The sequence below is a fragment of the Mus pahari genome, chromosome 5 (genome assembly GCF_900095145.1).
Source record: "Mus pahari chromosome 5, PAHARI_EIJ_v1.1, whole genome shotgun sequence".
In the NCBI taxonomy this organism is placed as follows: domain Eukaryota; kingdom Metazoa; phylum Chordata; class Mammalia; order Rodentia; family Muridae; genus Mus; species Mus pahari.
The window spans coordinates 164,082,643-164,109,924 of record NC_034594.1 but is presented as its reverse complement, the minus strand read 5'-3'; the positions used below and the strand labels follow the sequence as shown (position 1 = coordinate 164,109,924).

The 27,282-nt window shown below is 45.6% G+C and overlaps 1 protein-coding gene across 3 annotated transcripts in view; it reads right to left on the bottom strand.

Moving 5' to 3' along the window:
* The window catches only part of Kcnh1 (potassium voltage-gated channel subfamily H member 1), a 306,520-nt gene that overhangs the window by 241,834 nt on the left and 37,404 nt on the right, over nucleotides 1-27,282 (bottom strand). For all 3 annotated transcript variants that reach the window (XR_003843895.1, XM_021198198.2, XM_021198199.2), the window contains exons 4-5: nucleotides 22,029-22,157; nucleotides 17,347-17,465 (exon numbers count right to left, since the gene is read on the bottom strand). Coding sequence is in view for 2 of the 3 variants with exons in the window: in XM_021198198.2 (XP_021053857.1) it covers nucleotides 17,347-17,465; nucleotides 22,029-22,157 (248 nt within the window). In the remaining variant the exon portion in view is untranslated. The remainder of the gene's footprint in view (nucleotides 1-17,346; nucleotides 17,466-22,028; nucleotides 22,158-27,282) is intronic.

Genomic DNA, 27,282 nt, shown 5'->3' with positions numbered 1-27,282 from the left:
CATTTTAATGGGGTTATTTGAATTTCTGGAGTTCAGCTTCTTGAGCTCTTTGTATATATTGGATATTAGTCCCCTATCAGATTTAGGATTGGTAAAAATTCTTTCCCAATCTGTTGGTGGCCTTTTTGTCTTATTGACAGTATCTTTAGCCCTGCAGAAGCTTTGCGATTTTATGAGGTCCCATTTGTCGATTCTTGATCTTACAGCACAGGCCATTGCTATTCTGTTAAGGAATTTTTCCCCTGTGCCCATTTCTTCGAGGCTTTTCCCCACTTTCTCCTCTATATATTTCAGTGTCTCTGGTTTTATGTGGAGTTCTTCTGCCATGAGATTCTTTCAGAACCCCAAGAAAAAGGAGACACGACGGGCTTGGACACATGATCCTTTCTGGGATCTGAATGGACCCTGAAAGGGTCCTCTCAGGAGAACCATGTGGCACATCCCCACAAGCAACAGAAGGCACCTGAGTCAGACAAAGAACTACCTTTCTAAGAGTGACTCCAGAGTCCTCCCCACTCTGCCTAACAAACTGGCTTGCTTCATCATTTAAAGACACACAGAGACAAAGAGAAAAACATCTCCCCTTCCATCACACATACACCCACCGCCTCACATCCCCCCTCCATGAATGGAAAGACAGTGCTGGCTCTTACTCCCCCACCCCCTATGTGTTCCCTTCTTTCTACTTCCCCATAGCAGCTTCAAAAATCTCCTTGACTTAAAACTGGCCTGGGTGTTTATGACTACAGTGTAAGAACAAACCTGTCCATGTGCTCAAAGGAACAAGGAATTCTGGAAATTAGATGGCTGAGGGCAGGGGGGTCTCTATCACAGAATAAAGCCTGACTTATGGCTTCAGACACTCTGAGCTAAAAAGTAGCTTCATTCCTGTTATAAACGCCCTTCTCCATAAACTGAGCAGGTGCTATTTTTAGGGTTTTCCATGATGCACTTGCTCTTTACTGGAAGAAACAAAGGCAGAGGAAGCAATCAGAGTACTAACTCAGACACACTGGAGTTCTGAGCAGCCAGCAGCCATGAGATGCCTTCATACTCAACGGCAACTCAGCGATAACTTGGTTTCTGTCTGTTTTTCTGAGTCCTTCAGCTGCATTCGTGGAACACTGCTTTGAAAACTTCAGGTACATTTCATGGTTTTTAGCATGGTTTAGAGTTGAGGTAAACTGGCCAGAGAATAATGTGACCATGTGAAATCCACCACAAACCATCTTCCACTGTCCACAGTGAGACACACTGTTATCACAGAGGAGGTGGGGAGGGATCCGTGTGTTCGAACAAACCAGCACTGGCTGGGGACCAGTCTTTGCTTCTTTTCTTCCTTTGTTATATAATAAACATTTACCAGGTACTTGTGTGTATGTGTGTGTGTGTGTGTGTGTGTGTGTGTGTGTGTGTGTGTGTACACACACGCACGCACGTGCATGTGTCTATATGTACTGATATGGGTGCATGTACATGTGCATGTAAGTACATGTGTATACACATGCCTGTGGTGGTCACAGCACAGCCTGAAATATCATTCCTAAAGGGTTACCTAGTTTGAGGTTTCATTGTTGTTTATTTGCTTGCTTGCTTACTTGCTTGCTTGCTTGCTTGCTGAGACAGGATCTTCCTGGCGTTTCACCCACCCTGGCAGACCAGCAAACCCTGGGAATCTATCTGCCTGCCTCTGCCCCTCAGTTGGGATTTTAAGCAAGCACTACTCCAGGCTCTTGTGCATGAGTTTCCAAGATTGTCCTCATGCTTCCCCTAGAGCCATCTCTCTGTTCCAGAGCCGTGCCTAGTTTGTAAGAATATATGCAGAGAAACAGGGTCCTGCCTGTGAAGACCTTTCACGCCCTGGAGAAGGTGGATAGAAGTCAGTACAGCCCCTGCATCAGTCACACTCAGAGAGGGTCTGAGAGGGACATGCTGACAGCCTGGGGTGGACAGGGAGCAAGCAACAAACCTTCACGGAGAAGAGTGACAAGCTCAAGCACGGCGTCCGCACAGAGAAGTCAAGGATGAAAAGAAAGGCTGTACAAAGAGATGAAGTAAGATGGGTCAGACTGAGGAGGCCATGTTCCCAGGCCCAGGGAACAGGCTGAGGAGACTGAGATGCCAGCACTGAGTGAGAGTGGGAGGCAGCTGAACAAAGGGTTACTCCAATCTAGGGTCACTGTGTACATTTAAATATGCCCAAAGACGCAATAAGAAGCTGTTAAAACATTGTAAACGTGCAATTAGATCAGATGTGTGTTTAAAAGCACCACAAATACACAAACATCTTCTAAGGTCATTGACATCCTGGCTGCTCAAGGATGAGGGAGGATTAACAAAGCTAAACAGCCTTTCAGCCTGCTGGTCCTCCACGGCGGAGGTTGGTGGGAGGACTCGGGTCAGTCTGACTCCAGATTTCTTTCTTTTTCCACTACATCATCCTGCCTCCACCAGAAAAAGAAGAAAGAGGAGTGGGTACTACACGAAACGGCCGAGGGCTGGTGTCAGCTGGATATTTACGGCTTTTTCACCAAATTCAAGTGCGGATTTGATCTGTGGTCACTGAACTTCGTGCTGTCACCTTCCTGACCCTAACAAGCAAGGTTCATGAAATACAATAAGCATGTCCTGGAAACAATCCTCAGAGGACAGAGACTCCCCACCCCTGAGTGTGATAGACCCTGTGGCCCCATGTGTGGGGGGACACCACACAAGTCACCTTCAGGGTCAGGAGGAAGACCAGCGCCATTGATACAGCCACTCCCTGAGCTTACCTCCAGCATATTCTGAGGTGGCCATTTCTAAGTTCTCCGGTGACACAGTGACTGTGTACCAGGCACAGCCCCACTGTCCACATGCAGACAGTGATGATTCATTCCAAAGATGTGCTGGGGGTCCTTCAAGTTCCTCCCACTCTTGGGAGTTCTTTCTCACTTTTCCTTAATAAATCTATGTTTACCGTGTTCAAAAATATTATAACAAGCAAAATGAGCTCATGGGCTAGGGAGACGGCTCTGTAGGTTAAATTTTGAAGGGTAAACACAAGAACCTAAAAGCTCCAGTAATAAGGAGACAGAGCCAGGAGGGCCCCAGGGATGACTGGCCAACCAGTGATCTCTAGGTTCAGTGAATGGCATCTTAAAAGAAGAAAAATGATCAAGAGGCATGGCATTGACCTCTGACCTCCACGCAGATGCACACACATCTGCATATGTGCATAAAAACACATATATGCATATATACACACATATATGCATGCACACATGTGCACACATACACACATATATGCATACGTCCACACATGTGCACACACACATATACAAACCACACACACACACATGCATACATATACATACCACACACACACCTGATGTCCAAACCCAGATGGTTGCTTATAGCTGAAGTTCCCTCCACTAGGGTGATGCTCTCTCCAAAGCTTCCTGCTGAGAGGAGTCAGAAACACTAGCACTCATCCACAATCTCCACAGACAAAGGAAGTCAATGTCCCAAAATCAGATGGAGTGAGAATACCCATTCCATAGGGACCAAAGCAAGATAGTTTGTTTCAAGAAAAGGATCCACAGTTCGACTCCCACAAATCCTGACAGCCTCCACTGTAACACAGACTGGGGCCAGAGAAGGAAAGACCCTGGCTAGCTTCAGCCTGAATGTCAGAAGCAGGGACTGTAAAGAACAAGCCTGGCATGTGTTCAGTGACAGAACTGTATCCATGCCAGTCCTCTGAGCACCTGTGTAGCCAGCTGTGCTGGTGATGAGACATTTCCTGAGGAGATGCAGCATACATGTCTACTCACCCCAGATGGGGAGTCCATGACAGCCATAACAGACTAAGGCACAGGCACCGCTGAAGTCCAACTTGGCGAACCAATGAGTTTTGTTGGGGTTACTGACAGGAGTATGAGAGAGTGGTGACTTACAGGCAGAACTTACTCAAAGCAGCAGGTCTACTCCAGCACAGGTGGCAGCTGGGAAAACCTGGAACACAGTGCACAGCCTGCAGCAGCTCAGCAGGTTGGGAGTGTGCTTTCCAATCACTCTGGTCTAAATCTCTTCAGGTAATGTTTTTTGAGTCTTTGCAACTCAGTTTCCACCCATCTGAAGCAGTCTCTTAGCTTTTATTGCTTACCCTGGCAGACAGGGACCTAGAGGATCTGGTCAGTTTCAGGGACTTCCTGAAGCTATTTTGAGTTGTTTACCTTCCTATTAGACAACAAAGTGTTGGACAACAAACTGACTCCCAACACCCTCAGGCAGAAGGAAGGACCACATACACAGGGCATCTTTTTTCATATTTCTCAAACTCATAATTGAGCACTTCAGAAAATTAAATGCCTTTCATTAAAAATGAATTTAAATGTTAAGTTTAAGCACAACAATGACCAGTGGCCAATGGTGGGAGAGAAACACCAGCCTTTGTCAATAAGGGGCAGGATAAGCCAGTCTGAGCCAGTGTTAAACTTCAGTGGTTTCTATCCAGTTTTGATTGTTCAGGCCCTCTGTCTTCTAACTCTGACACTAGCTGCCTCTCACACTGACACCAGCATCAGTGTTCAGAGAACCAATGGGAACATTGCTATAGAAAATTTTGGTAAGTCATTTGTTTTTACAGATATGCCAAAACTCTGGATAATGACGATGGAGACATTTAAGAAACATACAGATCTAACTTGGGAAGCAGGGACCTGGGACCCAGGCCTACTGCGACCTGAAGGAGTTCCCTCCAAGTCCAAGTCTCCAGGCCTTGTGCAGAACCAGGCATTACGGCAGCTGCACTACCCTGGGGAAGCAACCTGCTCTTGTGGGCCTGCCCGTGCAGATAGACCATACACAAGTCCTCAGTGCTTCAGAGAGCTAAAAAAGGAACAAGTCACCCGAGTCTTACGCTGTATGAAGCTGGAGTCCCAGTCTGTGCCAGATGCAGATGGGAAGGAGCCAAACTAGTACCATTCCCATGACTCAGGCCAAAGCCTTCAGAGAAGTGCCAGTCAGAACCAGATGAAGTATCTCCCCATAATAAAGTCAGAGTCCCCGCCTCTGCTGTCACATCACCTGGGGCCAAAGGACTGCCACTAAGAAGCCATCATTGCGGACAAGCTCAAATGGGAGGAAATTGAACCACATGAGAGGAGTAGGATATTTCTAAAGTGGTGACAAATTCAAGAAGTAGGTAAACAAAGCAGTATTATGATTTTGGTCTCACTAGTCTTGAACTCTGAGAGATCCACCTGCCTCTGCCTCCAAGTGCTGAGATTTAAGGTGTGCACCACCACAACTAGAAAGATGCCGTTTTTTTAAAAAGAGGAAGACGTGAAAGATAAATTGAATTCTGGGAAAGAAAGGCATAGGCATTTTTTAAAACATGCTCCTCAGATTCTACCATGATAGACATCCTCCTCAGACTCTACCATGATAGACATCTTCCTCAGACTCTGCTATGATAGACATTTTCCTCAGACTCTACCATGATATATATCTTCCTCAGACTCTGTCATAATAGACATGCTCTTCAGACTCTACCATAATAGACATGCTCTTCAGACTCTACCATGAGAGATGTCCTCCTCAGACTCTACCATGATAGACATCTTCCTCAGACTGTGCTATGATAGACGCCCTCCATGATAGATTTCCTTGGAATGGAGATAGCTCATAAATAAGCTGTTAGGTTGCAAAGGAATATAATGAGCAGGTGAACTGGTAAGACACACATGAACAAATCAAGTCAGGAACTGACTATAAGGGAAGAGAAAAACGGCCAACAAGGCAGTTAGGAATATGGAAACTATGTGTAGGAGGGTCTCAGGACTGAGGTATTCTAAGGTCCTTGTTTCCTTCTGGAAGAACTTAAAATGATTAATGGTTTAAATTTTATCGATTTATTATTACTGTGTGTGTGTGTAGGAATAGAGGTGTCATGGCATACCATGGAGGTCAGAGGACAACTTGATGCTGTTGGTTTTGGGTTTTTTTTGTTTTTTTTTTTTTTTTGCTTCTGCCTTTACATGGTTCTGGAACTTGAACTTAGGTCATCAGGCTTCTGCAGCAAGAACTTCTATCCTCTGAGCCATCTTGCAGTCTATTAAAAATGATTAACTTCAAGATGAGCATGTATAGTAAAAAATATTTTAAATAAATAAAATAAATAAATAAATAAATGATGAAATTGAAAGAACAGAGAAAAGTAAGTGTTGCTTTAAATGAACAGAGAGAGATGAAACTGACCAAACTGAGGCAGGAAAAGAAGAGAGCAGTAAACAGAAGACAAAATCATGTGCTTCAAAGAAGTCTGAGTGTGTCTGAACTAACAGAGGCCTAAGGATTGCCAATCCTCACAAGGGACAGAGATTATCCCAGAGGAGTCAGGAGCACAACGCCAACTCTACCACTTACTGATGCAAGGCACCTCATCACTGTGCCCTGTATTATCAGTGTATAACGGTGATTCCTACTTAACATGCGGTTGCAAGAATTGCTTATGATAACGTATGTTCCATTAATACCTTGTGCTTGCAGAGTATTAAAGCAGTATGCAGACTCTGCACCATGTAAGACGTAGATGCTTCTGAGGCAGACGCACTGTGCTAAAAGCAAGAGTCAGGAATATAAAAACTGAGAGACTAAAGACTTACAAAACAGATGGGAAAATATCCCAGGAAAATACTGACTCGGAAGAATCAGACATACTATTAAGGGCAATAATGTTTAGGCAGAAATCTTATACATAAAAAGATGACTATCTAGAAGACTCCATGCTTCCAGAGCAGGAAGAAACCAGCAGTCCTCCCCAGCTATGACATCCATGAACCACATCAATAACAAGAATGGCCATGATAACCCTAAGGGTGCAGTAGTGGCACACATACTTCAGTAGTAACCATAAGCTCTCTAATTGTACATAAGGCCAACTGGACAAAAGGGAAACCATGCCTGATACTGGAAAGCTAGCTCTTGGCTAGGGTTTTACTGCTGTGAAGAGATACCGTGACCAAAATAACCCTTATAAGGACAACATTTAATTGGGGCTGGTTTACAGTTTCAGAGGTTCAGTCCATTATCATCAAGGCGGGAACATGGTAGCATCCAGGCAGGCATGGTGCAGGAGGAGCTGAGATTTCTGCATCTTCACCTGAAGGCCACTAGGAGAAAACTGGCTCCAACATGGTTAGGAGAAGGGTCTCATTGCCCACCTCCACAGTGACACATTCCTCCAGCAAACCCACACCTCCTAATAGTGCCACTCCCTGGACCAACCACATTCAGACCACTGTACTAGCTAATTACCCAGGGCTGGTAAAGTCAGAGATCTTGCAGGAAAACCTATAACTGCCATTTTACTAAAACAGAAAATATCTAACAGCATGCTAAACATTTGTCCATATACCCACAGACAAGTGTAGTCCTAACCCTCATGAAGAAAACCTTTCTTTGCAACAGATAGAGACCACTTCAGAAAATGATAACCCAGAACCAATTCCTGCATCTACAACACAATTCCTGCAATTAAGGCTCAGGGATCATTGCTGAAAACGGGAAGGAAGACAGTAAGAGCCAGAGGAACAGGAGAACAGAAGATGTGCATTTGGAAGGTGACATCATTTTTAATAGTATTTAACATTTTTCTATCATTAGTAAAATGTATATTAATACCACAATGCAACATCACTTTATACTTAGCAAAGTGGCTTTGTTCTAAGAATGACAACATCAAATGCTGGCAGGACACAGATGAAATCAGCCTTCATATGTCACAGGTAGGATGGATATAAGAAGGAATGTCTAACTACAACGAAAAGCAGCTTGACAGCTTTCTTACATATATAAGTCTACCTTACATATATGCATGGACACACAAAAATCTGAATATGTACTCACAGTAGTTTATCCCAGAGAAATAAAAATGTTTACAGAAAACCCCAACCATATTTAGCAGAAACAAGGAAAGAACAAAACAGAGAAAGAAAGAAAACACATTCTATATTACATAAGTATATAAAAATCACATACCACTTATTACAGGTTTTTTATTAATAAATAGATAAGTTATATAAGCATGAGAAGTATTCATAGAAAGACCACAGCTTCAAGCTCATGATCTTGGGAACAAGGGACCTCTGTTTTACGTGCTCACATCCTGGCTTTGACCAACATGAGAAATTATCATTTACAATCTCTAGAGAGTATTTCTAGATGGATGTCTGCTAAGCTTTTCTTGACTACTCTGCAGGTTTGAAAAGTTTCTAACTGGAAATAAAAATATATACATACAATGAAGTGTTGTTACATATGACCATCAAAAATGAGTGATAACATAGATGTCTAGTGGTGTAGAGGAGAGAAATGGGTCTAGACACAGTTGTACTATGAAGTTCAAAGCAGCCAGTAAAGAGAATGAAGGAGACACATGCTTTCTGGAGGTATACCACAGACTAAATGATGTTAAGTGAGCAAAATAAGCTAAATGTTCAGCGAGGAAAAAAAATTAAATATACCATATTTTTGTTTAAAACCCTTGATATAAACAGAGAGAGAGAGAGAGAAAGAGAGAGAGAGAGAGAGAGAGAGAGAGAGAGAGAGAGAGAGAGAGAGATTAAAGTAGAAAGTTTCTGAAGACAGTAAAGTGAAGAAATATGCTGTGGGATAAGGAAGTTTAGTTGCAAACTGCACTTCTATTAAGGGGTTTATGCTCAAAAATATCTAAAGTACATAAAGAACCACATCAATTTACTCCTAGATAAAACATCCCATCTCAGCATGAAGCTCATAGAGACCTGGATGTTCTAAAGGGAGGTGAAACCTTTGATTCTTCCGAGAAGGCTCAGCAAGACTCAGTAAGTAAACAACTCAGAAAGTTCAGGAAATTCCTGAAATTGATGAGATTCACTGATCTCCATTCTCAAGCTTGACTTTGGTGATATCATTACTTTGTTGTTGATTCCTTATCTGGGGTGAACAGACATTCATTTGCGTTACCCCAAAAATAAACTACCACAGCAAAAAACTGCCTGAGGTTAAAATGAGCCAAGGACCAGACTCCTCTCAAAAGATCCTAACAGTCAATATATGCTACAAGTATTTAGAAATGTGCTCAAAGTGATTAACAAATTTAAACCAAAGGGGGCTGAAGAGGTGGCTCAGCGGTTAAGATCACTTGCTGCTCTTGCAGAGGACCCAAGTTTGGTTCTCAGGACCCACATCAGGTGACTCACAACTACCAATAACTTGAGCTCCAGGGGACCGACACCCTCTTTGGACTCATTCACAGGAAACCCTGCAGCACCTCTGGATGGCAGCAGTCCTCTGCACTTCCCTATGAGGTACTGCAGTGGTCAGGATGCACTCAGTTCTCCCTCACCTTGATAACAGTTGTTTACCTCAGCCATCACTGTTGCTGATCTCAGGTTGAATACTGAACTGGCTTCTGCAGATGGGAGGTACCAGAGAGGATAAGAGTGGAACCTCACCCACATCTTCACTACAGAGGATCCACAGAAAGAAAGACCAGAACAGAGTGGGCCCAGACAGGGACACTGGGGTCATGTCACGACTATGGGAGGCCAGCAGAGCAGGGCCAGGGCTCTCCTCTACACAGTGCACATTCCTCTTAGGAAGCTACTGCCAGTGAGGAGATCTGGGACTCAGAGAGGTACCCCTCACACCCCAGCCCAAGGATGCTCTGCTCAACTACAGGGAGAGCACTTAGCAGACAGGCTCCAGCTATTAGCTCAAAATGGAGAGAAAGCCTGCAGTGAACAGGAGCCAATGAGCGCACAGGAAGGTGTCCCTTAAGGGAATACTTCTGCCCGTCCTGCCTCCATGGACCCCTTCAGGTTGGCACTTTGCTCCTACATCACAGACCATCTCTGTTGAGCTTCCCTCCCCAACACCACTTCCTCCTTAGCATTACTGTTTCTGCATCCAGGAGCCCCAAATTGTGATAAATGTTCCTCGCGCAGTTTATGTACTACATAAGATCATGTTTAAAGCAGAAGGTAAAGTAGCTTTCCTGTCCCAAGATGAGGGCACTCGCAGGCCCCCTATAGGCTAAAGCCAGAGCACTTACCTAGTCACCCCAGGTTATGCTTGAATGTGAAATGTGCCCTCAGAGGCTCTTGTGTTCAAACACTTGGTCCTTGGTTGGTGGCAGTTTGGGGAGGGTGTGATCTGTTGGATGGTTGGCCTAACTGGTAGAAGTGTCTGCTGAAAGGCAGGCTTTCTGGGCTATATAGCCTGGCTCCAGTTCCATTCTGAGCTCTCTGTCTGGTTCCTGGTCTGAGAGAAGAGAGGAAGCTGACCTGGGATCCCACTGCCAGAGGCACAGGCTGCCTGCAACACTGTTCCTCCCCTGCCCCTGACTCTGCAACCAGAACCTTGAGTCTGAATAAACCCCTCTTCCCTTCAGTTGTTTCTGTCAAATATTCTACCACAGGATAAAAAGTCACCAACACATGCTGGTAAGAACTGTAGCCGATGGCATAGAAGTCACACCCAGAAGAAATTGTCCCAGTGGGAAAGAGTCAGATAAGCGTTGGGTGGTTTGTTTTTGTGCATGAGTGTACATGCAAGTGTATATGCAGGCATGCAGGGGCCTGCAGAGGCCAGAGATGAGGTCAGCTCCTTTGGAGCTGGATGACAGGCAGGTGTGGGCTTCCTCATGTGGGTGCTAGGACCCAAACTCCAGTCCACCGTAAGAGCAGTAGACACACTCCTACTCTTGATTTTTCTTGAAGTCAGAGTCTCTCACTGGCCTCACTTCATATCTAGACTTACTCACCAGCAAGCCCCAGGGATCTGCTCTCCAGTGCTGGGATTACAGGCACACGCCACCACACCTGGCTTTTCAGATAAACCTCATGCTTAAACTACAATCCACCTCTTACCTCTTACTTCAAAAAAGTCAGCAAGTTTCCCCTCGCCCCTGGGTCCTCCTCTGTAAACCAGCCTAAGGTGTTCAGAAGACTGAGGTGCACAAAGCCTGCCCCCGGTGCACCTCCTGTCTTAGTCTGCGCAAGGGGAATATGCACAACGGATGGAGCCTGGCTGAGGTCGGAGACAGAGCATGCTAACAGGCAAGTGGGCCGAGAAACAACATACGGAGACTGCTATTGCAGACCCACAAGCCTGTGTCTGCTTCCCCCCCGAGGTGGCAGGGGTTTCCCGGGGTGCCTCTTGCACCAAGAATATTTGACTAAGACCACGGGGCAGTATCAAGTACAGAGTGACGATAGCACCCACACACACACACACACACACACACACACACACACACACACACACGGGGAACATCACAGCCTTCTGACTTCCTGCATGGATGGAGTGGGGAAGTCCTTACTGGGTCCTCACAGCGCAGCAAGCGCTGCGTGTCTGTGAACTCCTCTTACCTCCTCAGAGGAGTGAGGATGCAGGTGGACAGGACATCTGGTGTCAGGACAGAGTTCCTGAGCAGACTCCCTGCAGGAAGGAGTGAAGGTGGCAAAGCCCTGCTGTCACAGAAAAACTGCTGTCACCTGGGTGACATGCAGCAGGACCCTGTCACATGTTTACATTTAAGTGTTTCCTCCAAGAGAAAGATCTGAGACTAAAATCCTCTCTCTCTCTCTGACAGGAGGAGACAGAAAGGCACCACTCTGCTCCAAGTGTCTTTCTCAACAAGACCTTGTGCCCCTCCCCATGCCTCCCCAGAGGCTGTTGGCTACCAGATGGAGAGGACAGGGGGGACTGAGGTGGAGACCAGGGTTCGGATGGCTGTGAGTATGGTGGAATAACCTTCAGAGACCACTGCAGCAAGACAAAACTACTTTATTGTTCCATGGAGAGGGTATATAAGGGGCTTTTTAGGGATATGGGTGGAAGAGACTAATTGGCCATGGCATCAAGAGGGCAGGAAGGGCTGACTGGTTATAATAAAGTACCTACTTATAAGATAGGTGGGAAGCCAGAGTGAAGCGTATATGCTGAGTTATACAGCCTTGCAGAGAGCTCCGTACAAGGTCACTTTTCAGACAAGGCCAGACAAGGCCAGACAAGGCCAGACAAGGCCAGCCACCTGTGTTCAGGGACACTCTCCAGGCAAAGCCACGCAGAAGCTGGGAAGCCCCACGGAGAAAGGGAGTAGTCCCCATTTTTCACAAAGCTCAGAAAGCCATCTGGCCTTGGGGGACTACTATCTTAAGAGCAAGGTTCCCCACCAAGGCCTCCCCTCCAGAGATATCACTTGACTAGGCTTGGCCTTGCTGGTCATGGGGAAGGCTGTAACATGGCTGTGAAGGGCACAGTCCCTGGCCCAGGCTCACTAAATGATGGAAGCCAGCAGCCAAAGAACACTTTCCCATTCCTGCCTGTGCTCTATGCTCTGTGCTCTGTGTCACTAGAGGTGACAGACCTCCACCTTTCCTTGAGTCTCTCATTCCTTATCAGCCATGGCTGCTTTCAGCCAAAGCCAGAGGCAAATGAAGAAAGAAAAGGAAAGCTCATTTTGAAGAGGCAGAGCAGATATCAGAGCCAGATTCCAGACTAGAATTTTAAAGCAACCATGATTAAAGCACTAAGCGCTGGTGGGTAACAGACAACATGTAAGAACAGATTGGCAATGTGGACACAGAGAGAAGGCCAGTCTAGAGAGAACCAAATAGAAAGACTTAATTATCAAAAACTACAACAACCAAAGTGAAAACCGATTTGATGAGATCCTTAGGAGGTGGGACTCAGCAGAGCTGAACCCAGATCTCTGAGCTCTAGTATATACTATTAGGAATATCAGAAATTGCAAAGGATGAAGGAATACTGAAAAATCTAAACAAATATATCAAAAATCTAGGACAAGTACTGACGGTGTCAATGCACATAGCAGAGCGCCATGAGACGAAACAGAAGACATACACACCAGTAAGCACTGAGGCTTCACCAAGCTGATGTCAGGCACAGATCTCAGATCCCAGAAGCAGGATGTTGCCACATAAACAAAACAACAGTGGAATACCTCATTAGACTACGTAAATATCGACGAAAGCAACAAAAATTCTGAAGGGAGCCTTAGACAAAAATACCACTCAACTGTCTTAGTGTCTTTTCGGTTGCTGTGAGAAAATATCCTGGCAAAAGCAATTTAGGAAGAGCAGGTTATTCTGCTTCACAGCTCAAATGTACGGTCCACCATGCCAGGGAACTCAAGGTGGCAAGAGCCTAAAGCAGCTTGCCGCATGGCTCCTATAACCACAATACAGAGAGGGCTCAAATGCTTGCTGGTGCCCGGCTCTCTTTCTCCATTCATATGTCCAGGATCCCAGCCAGGGAATGGTGCCACCCATAGTGGACAGGTGGCACCATTAACATGCAATGAGCAGAGCCTATATAATCCCCAGGCATGCTCAGAGACTTCCCAGGGGAGTTTAGAGTCTGCTGAGCTGACAATTAGCACAAACCTTCAGCGATATAAAGATACGGATCACCAACATCTCAGAACCAAGCAAGCAGAAGGTACGCGTACACACAGAAAATGCGTACCACCTTGTAGTGGCTAGTCCTGGTTGTCAACTTGACTATATTTGAAATGAACTACAATCCAGAATTGGAAGGCTCACCAGTGAATCTAATCTGGAGACTGGAAGATAGAAGTTTCTGATCTGGATCTTGGTATGGAGATCTTGAGACACAGTGGTGATTGAATCCAGAAGATTAAGACAGGGAGATCTCCGAGTCCAAGGTCATCTGGGATTAAAGGTGTGGTGGCACACACCTTTAATCTGGGCTACACCTTCTGCTGGGGACCTTATAAGCACATTGGAAGAAGGGAGTCTGGCTCTCGCTCTTTCGCCTTCTTGCGGTGTGGGACTCAGCAACTGCTAGATCNTTGGACTTCCATNCACAGCTACTACTGAACCATTGTTGGGATTTGGACTGCAGACTGTAAGTCATCAATAAATTCCTTTACTATATAGAGACTATCTGCAAGTTCTGTGACTCTAGAGAACCCTGACTAATACACACCTCCATGTCTGCACCTCATGAAATCATTCCCCAAAGTGAAGGAGAAGCAGAGATTACCTTAGATAATAGTGGATGAGTCTCATAGAAGAGATCCATACCAGATCTTCATACCAGAGGAGATAAATCTCCCTACATATAAGGGAAATGATACAGTCCTATTCCAGATGTTCTTAAAGATTGGAAGACTCTCAGAGAGGCAATAAATGTAAATACGTTACATTTTGTTATTATTAGATATCTAGTTTGATCAAAATAAGAGCAACAAAGCTAGGCAAGATTGTTCAGTGGGTAAAGACACTGGCCACTAAGCCTGATCACCTGAGATTGATCCCTAGGATCTGCCTGGTGGAAGGAGAAGATTGACTCCCATGAGTTGTCCTCTGACTGCCATACATACATAATACACACATACACATATACATATATACATATATCATGCATACATCATACATGTATACATGTATAATATATATACATACATGCATGCATACATACATACAGTAAAAATCATGATGACATGTATTTGACTATGGCGGTACATGTTCAAGTACATTTATAAATGACATGAAGGAAAGCGATGGTCCATGGAAAAGAACACTGGGCCATGTTGTTATTAGAATGCATTTTCACTACCCATGAAGCAGTATAGTGTTGTGTGGCTATATTGATGAAGTGCAAACTCTAGGGCAACCTCTAAAAGAAGCATGCCTTCAAGCTCAGAAGATAACTCAATCAGCAATGTGCTTGCTATGCAAGAGGACCTGAGTTTAGACCCGCAGCCCCTACATAAAAGGCTGAGTGCAACAGTGCCTATAATCTCAGTACTGGGGAGACAAAACTTGGATTCCTGCAGCTCACAGCCAGCCCATATAAGTCAGAGAGTCCCAGGCTCAGTGAGAAACCCTGTCTCAAAACAATGCATGGAGTCACTGAGGACAACACCCAACCATGACTTCTGACACACGCACATATGCATATGTCCCCACACACATATACACACCCAGACCAATATGAACATTCATACATACACACACACACACACACACACACACCACTCCTGTGCACAAGAAGTGTATTTTATATAAACAAAAAGTAGAGTCATAAAAATGATCAGTTAAAACCAAGACAAGAGGAAAAGAGTGGACAACACCACAGGAACAAAGACCAAGGGCAGCGAACAGAAAAGCAGAGATGCTACAGCCAGCGGCCTGGGTTTTGGTAATCACATTAAGCTTAGCTAGTCAGATTGGTTTAAAAAAAAAAAGTCCAGCCATCCAGCCACACGCTGTCTGCAGCCCCGAATTAAGTCTGAGATGGAGACGTGATGGGGAAGAATAAGTGTGCCAGCATAATCAAATGAAAGTGGGGTAGCTACATCACGGAAACTTCATCAAGGACCAAGGAGCCAGTTCTCCAAGGACAAATAACAATGCTGCACAGGTGCCTAACAACAGGATCTAAGTCTGTAAGGCAAGCCTGTAAGGAGGCCTGAGAGGTGACCCAGTGGGTAAGGATACCTGCTTTGCAAGTATGAGGACCTGAGTTCAAATCTACAGCACCGATGTAAAAAGCCAAGTATGGCCACACACCCACCTGTAGCCCCATCGTGCCAGGGACAGAGGCAGGAGGATTACTGTGGCTTGCTGGTCACCAGGCTAGCTCCAGGTTTAGTGAGAGACCCAGTCTCAAAGGAAGAAGGTAGGGAGTGACACAGCAGGACACCTGATGTCCTCCTCTGGCCTCTAAGTGTACATGGGTGTGTGCACCCACACAGACACACACATACAAATAAACTAAGGTGTATTTTAACTAAGTGAAAACTTATTTTAACTAAAGGCAAAACTTATGTTTTGATACAGGGAAATTTCTAATATTTTAATGTATTAGAAAAGAAAAATCAAAATCAGAAATCAAAACATCTGCTTTAAGAAACTAGACAGAGAAAATTAAATCAAAAGTAAGAAGACTAAAATAAATCACTAAATCTAGGCAGAAAACAATGAAGTAAAAAACAGGGGAGAAAGTCAGCAGAGAAAATCAACAAAACCTAAAATTAATCATCATTGAAAATATCAATAAAATCACTAAGCCACCAACTGAAGCTTGCCCTAGGATGAGTCTGGATTCCTCCCTCATTTTGGAACCAAGAAGACCAGACAGGTAGACAAGATACTAGATCATTTCTGTCTTTTGTTCATTAAATCAATTTCTACAAATTAAATAACACCAGAGCAGCTCTAAGTGATTCTGGGGTCTACAAACTTGGGATCTATCCCCAAACAACAAATACAACAAAGAAGTGGGCTTGGGGGTGAAAAGATGGCACAGCTGCAGTTGTGCTAAGGAACAGAGCTCCAATCCCGGCACTTAGGTACCACTCCAGGCATTAGCAGCAAGCCCACAACACCAGCCCTAAGGCTAAGGCAGGTAGACACAGACGGATGCTGGGACTTGCTAGCTTCTAACTCAGCTAAGAAGATGTAAGGCCCAGGTTTAGGGAGATGCCCTGACTCAAAGGAATAGAAAGTGTCAGAGGACACTCTGTGTCCTCTCTGGTCACCTGAGCTCACACACAAGCACACCCATCTGCACACACAAGCATACATGCTCTCACATGCAAATAAATGAGCAAATACATTTTTGAAGTAGACTGTACATTATACTGTAAGATATTTTACGTGTTGGGGAAAAAATACCTAAAGCAGGTTAAGAGCGGATGGAGCACTTTGTCCTTCTCTCAATTAATGATACAATTGTTTTGGTCCTTTCTTTCTCCTTGTCATGTGATATAGCATGTACTGATGGGAGTCAGCATCACTGAAGAGGCAATGTTCCTTTCTGGGTGACAGTGGAGTCCTCCAGCAACCACGGGACAAGGAAGGATCATGAAATGCAAAGTGTGACTATCAGTGTGGCTTAAGGAAATGTATGAGCATCCCACTGACAGGGGAAAAGATCCTTTATTTTGTGTTCCTTGAATAGTCAGTGTTGCTCAGATTACAAAACTGTCTATGATTTATAAAGTTTTCAATGGCTTCCTTTACAAATGAGAAGCACTTCCAGCTCTTTGCTGTGTGAGCTGATGTCTGTAATCTCAAGCAAGTCTGAACACAAGGCTGTCTCTAGTCTGCCTTTACATATGCCCAAGTGTGAGGATCAGAACAGGTATGTCCCCATTGTTACACAGCATGGTTTACAGAGCCCAGACAAAACACAGTGCCAGCCCAGAGGCTGCAGGTCCCAGAGGTCCCCTTTTACATGGGCACAGCATCTCCATGACATGCCATGTTCTCAGCCCACACGTCCCAGGAAGTGAGGCTGATGGGCTACACCCAGCCTTACCTCTGCCAGGCGCGAGTGCTTGTGAACATTCTCACCCTTCTGCACACTGGGTGCCAGCTGCTGCAGGACTCCCCTGCTGCTTGTCAGAGCTCTGGTCAGTCGGGCAAACTTCCCCCAACCTGAAGCAGGCAGAAAAACACAAAGACAAGGTTAGCCACACACTAAGAGAACACAGGCATTCTCATCTGACAATGACCAGGGTCCTCTGGAGCTCCACCGAGCCCATCTCTCATGCCTGCAGGCAAGCAAGACCAGTCACTCTAATAGGAACCTTGAAGTATTGAGATTTGGGCAGCAACTTCTTTTCCAACACACTTGAGCTCCCGTGGCCTGTTTTGGGAACTCTATACAAATGAGGAAAGGAGGCCTGGGGTACCTGGGGAGAAAGAATCTAGAGTGCAGACTTCACCTCTGGGCAAGGTTCTTTCACTGGCTCACACCAGATAACAGGGATGGTTCTCTGCCTTGGGTGTCTTTCCTCAGGGTAGTCTTAACTCCTTCATCGTCTGAGCTTGCAGAAACTGAGCTACAAACTAGGATTTGTAAATGATAGACTAACAGGGTTGCACTGCTTTCCCCAAGAGCAGAAAATGAATGACCAGCATCTAGGTGTGTAGGGGAAGACACTGGCTGATTTTATCTGTAAAGTGAGGGGAAGGTCATGGAGGAAAGATGCTTCTAAGAATCTAAGAAGTCTAAACAATCCTGGCTGCCCTTAAAGTCCCCCAAAGGCAACATTCCAACACTTAATAGGCAACATTTGAATCAAGGTTTTGACCAGGCAGCTGTCCAATGAGACCGCTGAAAGCTTGTCAGGTCTCTAAATCAGGAACTCCAAACACAAGTGCTCACGTGCACAGCAAATAAGCAAAGCTTGCAACAGTTACAAATCTGTGAGGCTGAGCGGAGGCACCATGACTCATTCCCTGCCCTCGGCCTCTAGAAATAGTCCTCACCTTCCACAGAAACTGCTTCTTCTAAGTTTTACCCTGGAACACCTTCTCAGCCCTGACCTGGAGTCCAGAGGACTGTGGGATTAAGGGGAAGAGCTGTGGCATTCCTATAACTTTAACAGTCTTTCGTCTGAAAAGCTTTGGTCAACATAAAAAGTAAATGGGCTCTTATTTCACTCCAGAAACACCGGGTGCTAATGGATACAATAGCATCTCCACATCGCCACCACCACATGCCAGGAAGAGAGATGCAGATCTCTGTCCCTTTCAGACCTGCTGCGCAGTGGCTGGGCTGTTGGAGCTCCACTCAGGTCAGCAGGAGGGACAGCCTGCAGGGGCACTGGCATCTTCCATGTAAAACACATCTGACTGAGCTCAGTGGGATGTGCCCTGGGAATAGTGGACTGGGATTTTTAAAAACCTCTTTCAGAGACAGGTTCTCCTTCACCTCAGAGCAATGCTGACATTGAACAGTGGGTGCACACGAGTGGCCAGCATGGACCACTCACTGCCTGTGTGTCCATGAACTATGAACCCACACAAGTGGCCAGCGTGCAACACTGTCTGTGCCCTGAAGTGTCCCTTCTGGCCTTTCCTCCATCAATGTGCAAACATGAAAAGCCTACAACAGCTGCTTAAGTGGCTTCCATAACTACAGTTACTGAGGTTAGGTTAGCTTCAGCAGCTCTGCCTCTCCATCCTCCCATGAGCAGAGAGATGATACGTGAGCACTGGCGGAAAGGCTGTGCCATGTCTCTGATTCATCACTGCTAAGGGCATCTCACCAGAATGCCCAGGAAGGACCCCCATCCTCCAGTATTGTAATCTTGGCTTTCCCATTCATCCCTACACCACTTCCAGTGGGGTTCAAATGTAAAGTTCAAGCACACCAGTGAGTCTACACCTTTGCCACAAGTTACAAGAAAACAAGAGGGTGACTCATCTTTGTGAGCAATGTAGAGGTGACAGCCAAAGCCCCGCATTTCACACCTGATCAAGCCTTGAGCTCAACAGAGAGGAAAGTAAAGGCTCTGCCACCTGTTCTCCACAAAAGAAGCAGAGAGAAAGACCAACAGTTGGAACATGAGGTATTTCTCTCTGAGCCCAAGTGTAACCCACCTGCCGGTTACCGAAATAAAACCCTGCTTGAATTTCAGTCCCTGCTCTGTGACATGTGTGAATTAGGAAATTAGTCAAAGGGAAACAGCAGAATGAAGGAGGAAGGTGCCCTGTCGCAGAGCCATGAGTGAGGGCAGTCCAGTAACTCATCCCAGAGCCCAACAGCAGTGACCAGGACTCCATGCAAAACTGTCAACTCTCTATTATTTGATTGTTTCCCATTTGTGAGTTAATTGTTCAGAGAAAAATGTTAGGCACAAGCAGACTTCCTGAACCACTCCCATGAAGCACCCCATACCACCCAGGCACTCAAGTTATGAAGTACACAACCAAGGCCACATAATTTAAAATTCAATTTGAGCACACGTGACTTAAAAAAACTAATCAGACAGTAGGGAATGTCCCTTGAGGCTATTGGGGAGTTTTCTGCATGTTCTCTTCTCCTTGCTTCCAGTCTAGCTCACAGTGAATTCTAAACAAGCCTGGGAAAGCAGAACACTGAAGACTTGGTACTTACTGTGGTACTGAACCAAAAACACAGCAGGGTCAGGGAGAGTGAACCAAGAGCACATCCAGAAAGCAAGCCCAAGGCAGAGCAATCCAGCCACACAGTAGCATCTTTCTCATCTGGGTCAGATCTTTGCAGCCAGAATTGAAGTTTACAGACTGACAGTTCAGGTGATCTCACCAATTCCCAGGCTTTTACATCATAAACAGGCTAATATAAAATTGACTTTTATCCTGAGCAGACCACAACACCACAGCAGATCAGGAATATGGTGACAGAGGAAGCATGAGAATCAGAACACAGCAGTGGACTTTCAGGTAGCATGAAGCTGGGTTCCCTACCAGGATTCTCACATTGAAAACTAATGTGTATGATCATGTACATGTGTTCTGACATGTGTGTGCACGTATGTGCATCTGTGTATATGGTTGTGTATCTATACATATGTGTATAAGCACATATATGCATGTATGTGTGCATATGTATGCATGTGTGTTTCTATATAGTTACAGGTGTTTATATGTGAATATGTGTCATATATGTACGTGTTATAAATTATTTACAGATAAGCCTACATGTTACCTGTATTATTTCATTGACAAAAAAGAGAATTGACACACAACAAGAAGTTACCTTGACTAATGAAATAGTTGGAGGGGAGCAGGGAATGCACTGCTGTGCACACTGAGATTCTCATCAGCAATGAGATGCACTATGGGGGCAGGTGGGGCTAAATAAGTGGAGCACATGACTCGTGGAAAATTAACCTGAGACAGCCTCCCATCGTCACACCGGCTCATTACTTCTGTGGAGCTGGATAAGAAGCACTCTCAGAAGGGCATGCTTTTCCTGCTACAACAATAATAGCTACACACCACTGCATCTCCACAGAAGACACTTGGACATGGCCAAATCATGCTTGTTTCCCCTACGGTGCTTCTTTATCAATCAGTCTTTGTCACATCCAGGGTAATGAGTCCCAGCCTGTCTCTCCCCTGGACTCTGGGCTGGCATTTCTCGGCTTCATCCCAGGAACCCTCAAGAGCAGAGCGCTGGAGAAGAAAGCCAAGCACAGAGCCAGGTAGCCGGACAACATGAAGCATGGCTGGGTTCTTGGCTGATTGAATGCCAGCTGCAGGAGAGGGTGTGAAAGAGTGGCTGACACCAGGTCTCTGCTACCCCAGTGAGCCAGTGCAGGAGCCCAGCTCACCCAACCATCCTGCAGGGCTTCTTTCTGAAGCCTCCAGTGCTTTCCAAACAATACACACCCACAATCTAGCTAAAACCTAAGGTCATTCAGCTGATCAAATGACCCCATGTTACTCTGGCCCCTGGCCTTAGTAATGTCTGCTTATCAATTAACTAGCCACAGACAACAAACCACAAACATGATGCGACCAAGCACACGTAAGTCACATGTAGACACATATGTGCGGTTCAGAGCATGATACTAGGTGTATGACTGTATCCAACTTTCCCCTAATTCTGTGACAGCTCAGATGAGTAAATTCAACCCACTTTTTGGTTTCAAGAACATAGCAGACACACGGTCGTTTACCAACATCTTGGTTTTCCTGCCACCTCTCTACCCCATCTTCCAGGTTCATCACACCCTCATTTCTAGTTTTTATCTAAAGAGGCTGCAACCATCCACAAGTCAGACCCAAAGATGTCCACAAGAAAGCCATTAGGTAAGCACAGCCTGCCTGCCCTGTGTGGGCAACTGTGAAAACTGTCAAGAGCTTCATAGCCTGGTGGAGGAGACTGCCTGGTGTGCACAGTCTCCAGTGGGGGAAGGGATGGAGGGAAAGGGAAGGAAACATGAAAAGCCCCGTGAGGTCAGATGTGCTGGGCTGCCTTCCTCTATCCAAGTGTAACTATGGAATGGTGGATTTTTAAATGCTTTGCCAAACATTTTCTGCCGCTCTTGCCCAAGCACACTGCGGAATAACACAGCACCCGACGCAAACTAAGATCCAAATCCTGATCCCTGCACAAGATTGCCTTGGTGACCTGGAACTCTCCGTAGCAGAAGCAAGAGTGCACGCGCACAGAGCAGGGCTACGCACCTTTGCAGGAGCGCACAGAGCAGGGCTACGCACCTTTGCAGGAGTCGTCCTCGATGGGCTGCTTGAATGCAGTTATGTCGCTGAAAGTGCAAAGGAACAGGACCACTTTATCCTGTTCGTTCCTGATCGGAGCGATCTTCACAAAAAACCACACAGGTGTCCCTGAAAGGAACATCAAAAGGGTGATCAGCTGTTTGTATCCTCGTCTAAGAGGCAGGAGAATCAAGGACTCAGGAATGAACAGATGCAAATATTAATTCACTGTTAATTCTTGTTACTCTTGGTGTGGGAGAATCTCACCATCACATTTTTCTTGCTGGAATAAAAATGTACAGAGTGACTACACAGTGGGGAGCTTTCTTACAGTCACATAATCCTGTAAGTTCAGTGTCTGAACCCTCATACAACAGAAAGCAGCTTTAAAAATCTCATCAGCGTTCACAGAAGCAGCTCAGATACGCTGACCTAACAACAATAATAAATGCAAGCCCAGTAGACACTGCCAACCACCAACAGACTCTATCTGTGGCTAAAGAACTCTACTGTCCACACAAAACTTGTAAAATTATCAGCCTTAGGCAAATGCTTGAACAAGCATGGGCCAAAACTGAATTTCTAAGTCCCTCTTCCTCAAACCAAAACCCAAAAATAAAATAATAATAAAATAAAATAAAGCCACCCCAAACAACAGTAAACAGAAAACAACCAGGAGAGGTCGCCATGGCAGATCTCAATACTCAATCGTGGAATATTAGAGCCTGAGGTAGCACAGCAAGGTTTTGAGGACTGTCCATCCTGGGCTTAAGGGTGTGAACCTGTCCTCCTCACCATCAGGGTCCTCCACAGAAGGCAGTGAGTCATGCCCCTTCTACTGACTTCTTAGTGAGGACCAGACCCTGAAAGTATCTGCACGGTCTTTCTTTAGCTTCCAAAAGTAACAATAATTACAACTGCCTTTCTTTTTGTACAGGATATCTCACTAAGAAGTAACAAGCCAGCACTTGGGAGGCAGAGGCAGGCAGATTTCTGAGTTCGAGGCCAACCTGGTCTACAGAGTAAGTTCCAGGACAGCCAGGGATATACAGAGAAACCCTGTCTCGAAAAATCAAAAGAAGAAGAAGAAGAAGAAGAAGAAGAAGAAGAAGAAGAAGAAGAAGAAGAAGAAGAAGAAGAAGAAGAAGAAGAAGAAGTAGAAGTAGTAGTAACAAGCTATCTGTGCTTCTAAAGTAAAGGAGACACAAAGTTACAGCACGTGCATTGTTCTGTGCTATTTCCTGAGTAGCATCTGCCATGAAAGAAAGAATTCCATAAACAGCTGTCACATTTTTTTTCATATTTGAGGTGTTCTATGTTCTGTTTGTCCAACAGTGACAGTTACATCCGAGGACCTGACACAACCTAGAACCCCCTCAGGGGAGAGTCTCAGTGAGGGACTATCTACTCTGGGTTGGCCTGTGGGCACATCTATGGGGATTGTCTTAATTGCATTAATTGATGTGACCTAGTCTACCATGAGTGGCACCTGAGCAAAGGGTCCTGGACTGTTTGAGTAGGGAACCCAGTTCTGCACAGGTGAGCAAGCCAATGGGCATGTACGCTTTCGTTCCTCTCTGCTCTTTACTGTGGGTGTGATGTCTCAGATGTGTGAAGCTTCTGCCTCGACTTCACCACAGCCATGGAGTTATGTGCAGAAATGACCCCCGTTTGCCAGAGCTGCTTTCTGTCAGGATATTGCATCACAGCAACAAAAATGAAATTAGAACCGTAACTTTTTCAAAATGAAGCCCATAACTATTTAGCCACATGGATGGAAACCTGACAGCTCCCCACGTTCCAGGCACTGTGCTGAGCATTTCATATAGTTTATGAGAACAGAGCAAACAATGAACACAATCTCAGGGTCATGTCTCTGGACAGATAGACATTAGAGTTAGTCGCTCACCTTGACAATAGCTAGCTTATTAATTTGAATATATCACTCACTTGTATGTAAGTATGGATACCCCTAACATGTATAACATATATATATGGATGCCCATAGCATGTATAAGCTCTCAGAAAACAGCAAATGAAAATATGTCCTCCTTACATCTTGGTTACTGAAATACACATCCATGGTGAATGTTCATCTTCCCCTCTGCATGATTTTAACTGTCAGATTCTTGGTGATCTGAGAAAGCTGATAGATTATAATGCCACCCTAAAAAACACACATTTTTGAAAGAAATCCATAGTACAAAGAGAAACACACACACACACACACACACACACACACACGACCTTGCAATTATCCTCTGTTTTTTAAAGGTTTCTGTAACTGTATCTTCAAGAGCCTCTGCAGAACCTGTGGGACCCCAACCAGCAAGGCAGCAAGATAGCACTGAGCCACACCTGGCCATATTCTCGCTGTCAAGGCAAAGCAAACAAGTCAGGAATCCATCTTCTTTTCCTCCAAGGAAAACTCCATGCTTTTTTCAAATGGAAATCAGGAACACTGATACTTTATCAAGTTAATGTCAAACCAGATGGGAGGAGCCACGCCTATGTGGAGACTGGGAGCCTCACCTCTCCATCCTCCTAGCCCAGCTTCCTGCAGGCTTCAGTCCAGTCCCCTGGTCTATACTGCTAGAACCAGCTGGGCCTCTGTCCCCAGCACATTCAGTAGGGCTGCACTGTCTATCCATTTTTACTATCTGCCGAGGCTTGTGAGAACCCATGACTCTGAGATCTTGAGAGCCCCACATCCATCAAGTTGGGGAGCCCTTGCCTCTTTTCCACAGTTCACGCTCATCATGAATCCCTCACATTTCAACAGAGTCACCTGTGTAAGCTGTGTGCCCCTCTCCACCCAGCTGTCATTCTAGAAACAAATGTACCTGATTAAATACACATCATCCTGATCACCCTGTCTGCCTGGAGAGCTGGCATCAAAAGCTCACATTGCCTTGGAGTTCATCCCGAGGTGATCCCCAGGAACCTCCTTTTCCTAGTGTGCAGTTTCCCTTGGAGGGATTTCTGTCCGTGTAACCCCAAGGCCTTTCCTCCATTCTGCTCCCCGTTTTATAAATGGTGAGAGGAACAGAGAGGACGGGATGGTCGCTGGGAGGAGGGGCCTATGATTCTCTGGTGCTGCCTGTGACTGGTGGGTAAGCCTGTGTACTGCCTGTGGGGCTGAAACCTTTCCCACAGATACAACCTGTACCCCCCAGGATCAGCTTTCTCGGTCATAGCAATGACCTTTTCATCTCTACATCTGGATTCCTAAATCTCAGTTGGTTCTGATGATGGACAGGGAATTTCCCTCCCCACCCCCTCCAAAACCATAACGACTGGGGACTTCTTCCTTAAAAAGATCACAGCCCAGTGTGTGGACAGGAGTCTCAACCTACTTTCTCCATCTTACTGCCCTGCATGCCCATCCCAGTGATCTGTTGTATACCAGGCAGACATGATCACTGAGTTGTGCAGCAAGCTGGCAGGCTGGGTGCTCTAGGACAGATGACTGAGTTTCAAAGACATCAGTTCTAGGGCAGTGTCTTCCAAGACACTCGGGCCTTCCTCTATCCCAAACTATCACTAAGAAAGCAAGTGGAATGGATCACCTTTTCAAGTCTGGAAATGTTCCAGAATGAACTGGATTCTTCCAACACAGACCAGAGATTCCAACCCTGTCCCTCCTCACAGGAAAGCCTTTTCCTCTCCTGCAGCAATGCCTGGTCTCAACAGATTAATGAGTTGCTTCAAATGGAAATGAACCTTCTAGAGCCTGGAGCCCACCATCCAGTCTCACTTCTCCCTCTCTGCCGGTCCTAAGGAGAGTCAGGAACCCTTTGGCTCTTGGGTTGATCGGAAGATCATCCTGCTGGCTGAAGCCAGAGGCCTTGGATCCCAGAACTGCATGCAGTAGGACTGCTCTATCATGATTCAGGCCAGTGTATATCAAATCAGAGCCAGATAAGCACTATAGAGACAAGCAAACATTTGATGTCCCCTTCCGATGCTAAGGAAGATAGATGTGCAAGTCCAGGAAGGCAGAACCTGACAGTGTTGCCAGTGTGTGTGTGTGTGGGGGGGGGTGCTGCTGCTGCTGCAAGAGGGATCCATTCAGGGTGAGGGTGGGGGTAGGGAGGATGGTCAATAGGAAGTGAGTTCCAGGTCAGAGAACCTATTAGCTCTGATCCTCACATCTAAAGAAGGAACATCCCTACCACTTAGCCTGGCCCTGGCAAGCCCTCATCTCTGGTAGCCAGATAACACGACACAAGCTTTCATGAATGAGAGAGGTCTGGACCTCCATCACTCTTTTGGGGTTTCCTAGGTATGCTACATAACCAGACCTCTGTGCATCCGATTACATTCATTCAACAGCAGCAAAACAGACCAACCCGCCTTGAGTGACTCTTGGGAAGAGCTATGTCATGCTGGACCTAGAAACAGCAGCCTCTGCAGGAACAGACTATTGCTCTGGGGCTGACTTCTACTAAGATGAGTGCTAAACAGAAATGAACGGCAGCATGGGGTAGGGAATGGCCGCCCAAGGCCCAGGGTTAAGTCCTTTCTCCCTTTACCATGAGCCTGGTCATGGCAACTTAGCTCCTCTCAACATCAATTTCCCAGTTTAAAATAGGGATGGCTGCCCTAAAATTAACATATGTGAGACGCTGGTGTTTAAAGCTATCACTTCCCTTTCCTTCTTCCTTTCCAATTTTTCTTCTAACAGTTGAAATCCCCAGGGATGCTTGAATGACTTAAAAGAAAATATATCTCAAAGTTTGAGGAAACTCACCCGGTTCTGAGGAGAGAGGACCCATCGTAACCACAGCAAGGGGGAAAGCTACAAAAATCAGTGCTTAGCCCTCCATATAATTAAAGAGCATAAAACAAAACTTAAGCAATTGGAGAGTGAGGCAGTTTGCAGCTGAGGCAGTACAGCTGGGTAAGATGTTAGGCCTGGTTAAAGTATACATAGAACGCAACTGATGGGCTTCTCATGCTTTTTCTGATAACTTAATAAATTGGAATTCAACTCAGACAGAAAAATAAAGGTGTAAGAGCATGGCCTTGGAGGAGGGAGACAATGACTACCTGCTATAATAATTAAGCATCAGCAGGGCTGTTTGCTAGACAAACAATTTTGAAAACATCATCCTTGCAGGGTGGTGGTGACACATGCCTTTAATCCCAGGACTTGGGAGGCAGGAGCAAACAAATCTCTGAGTTTGAGGCCAGCCTAGTCTACATGTCTACATAGTGAGTTCCAGGACAGCCAGGGCTATACAGAAAAACC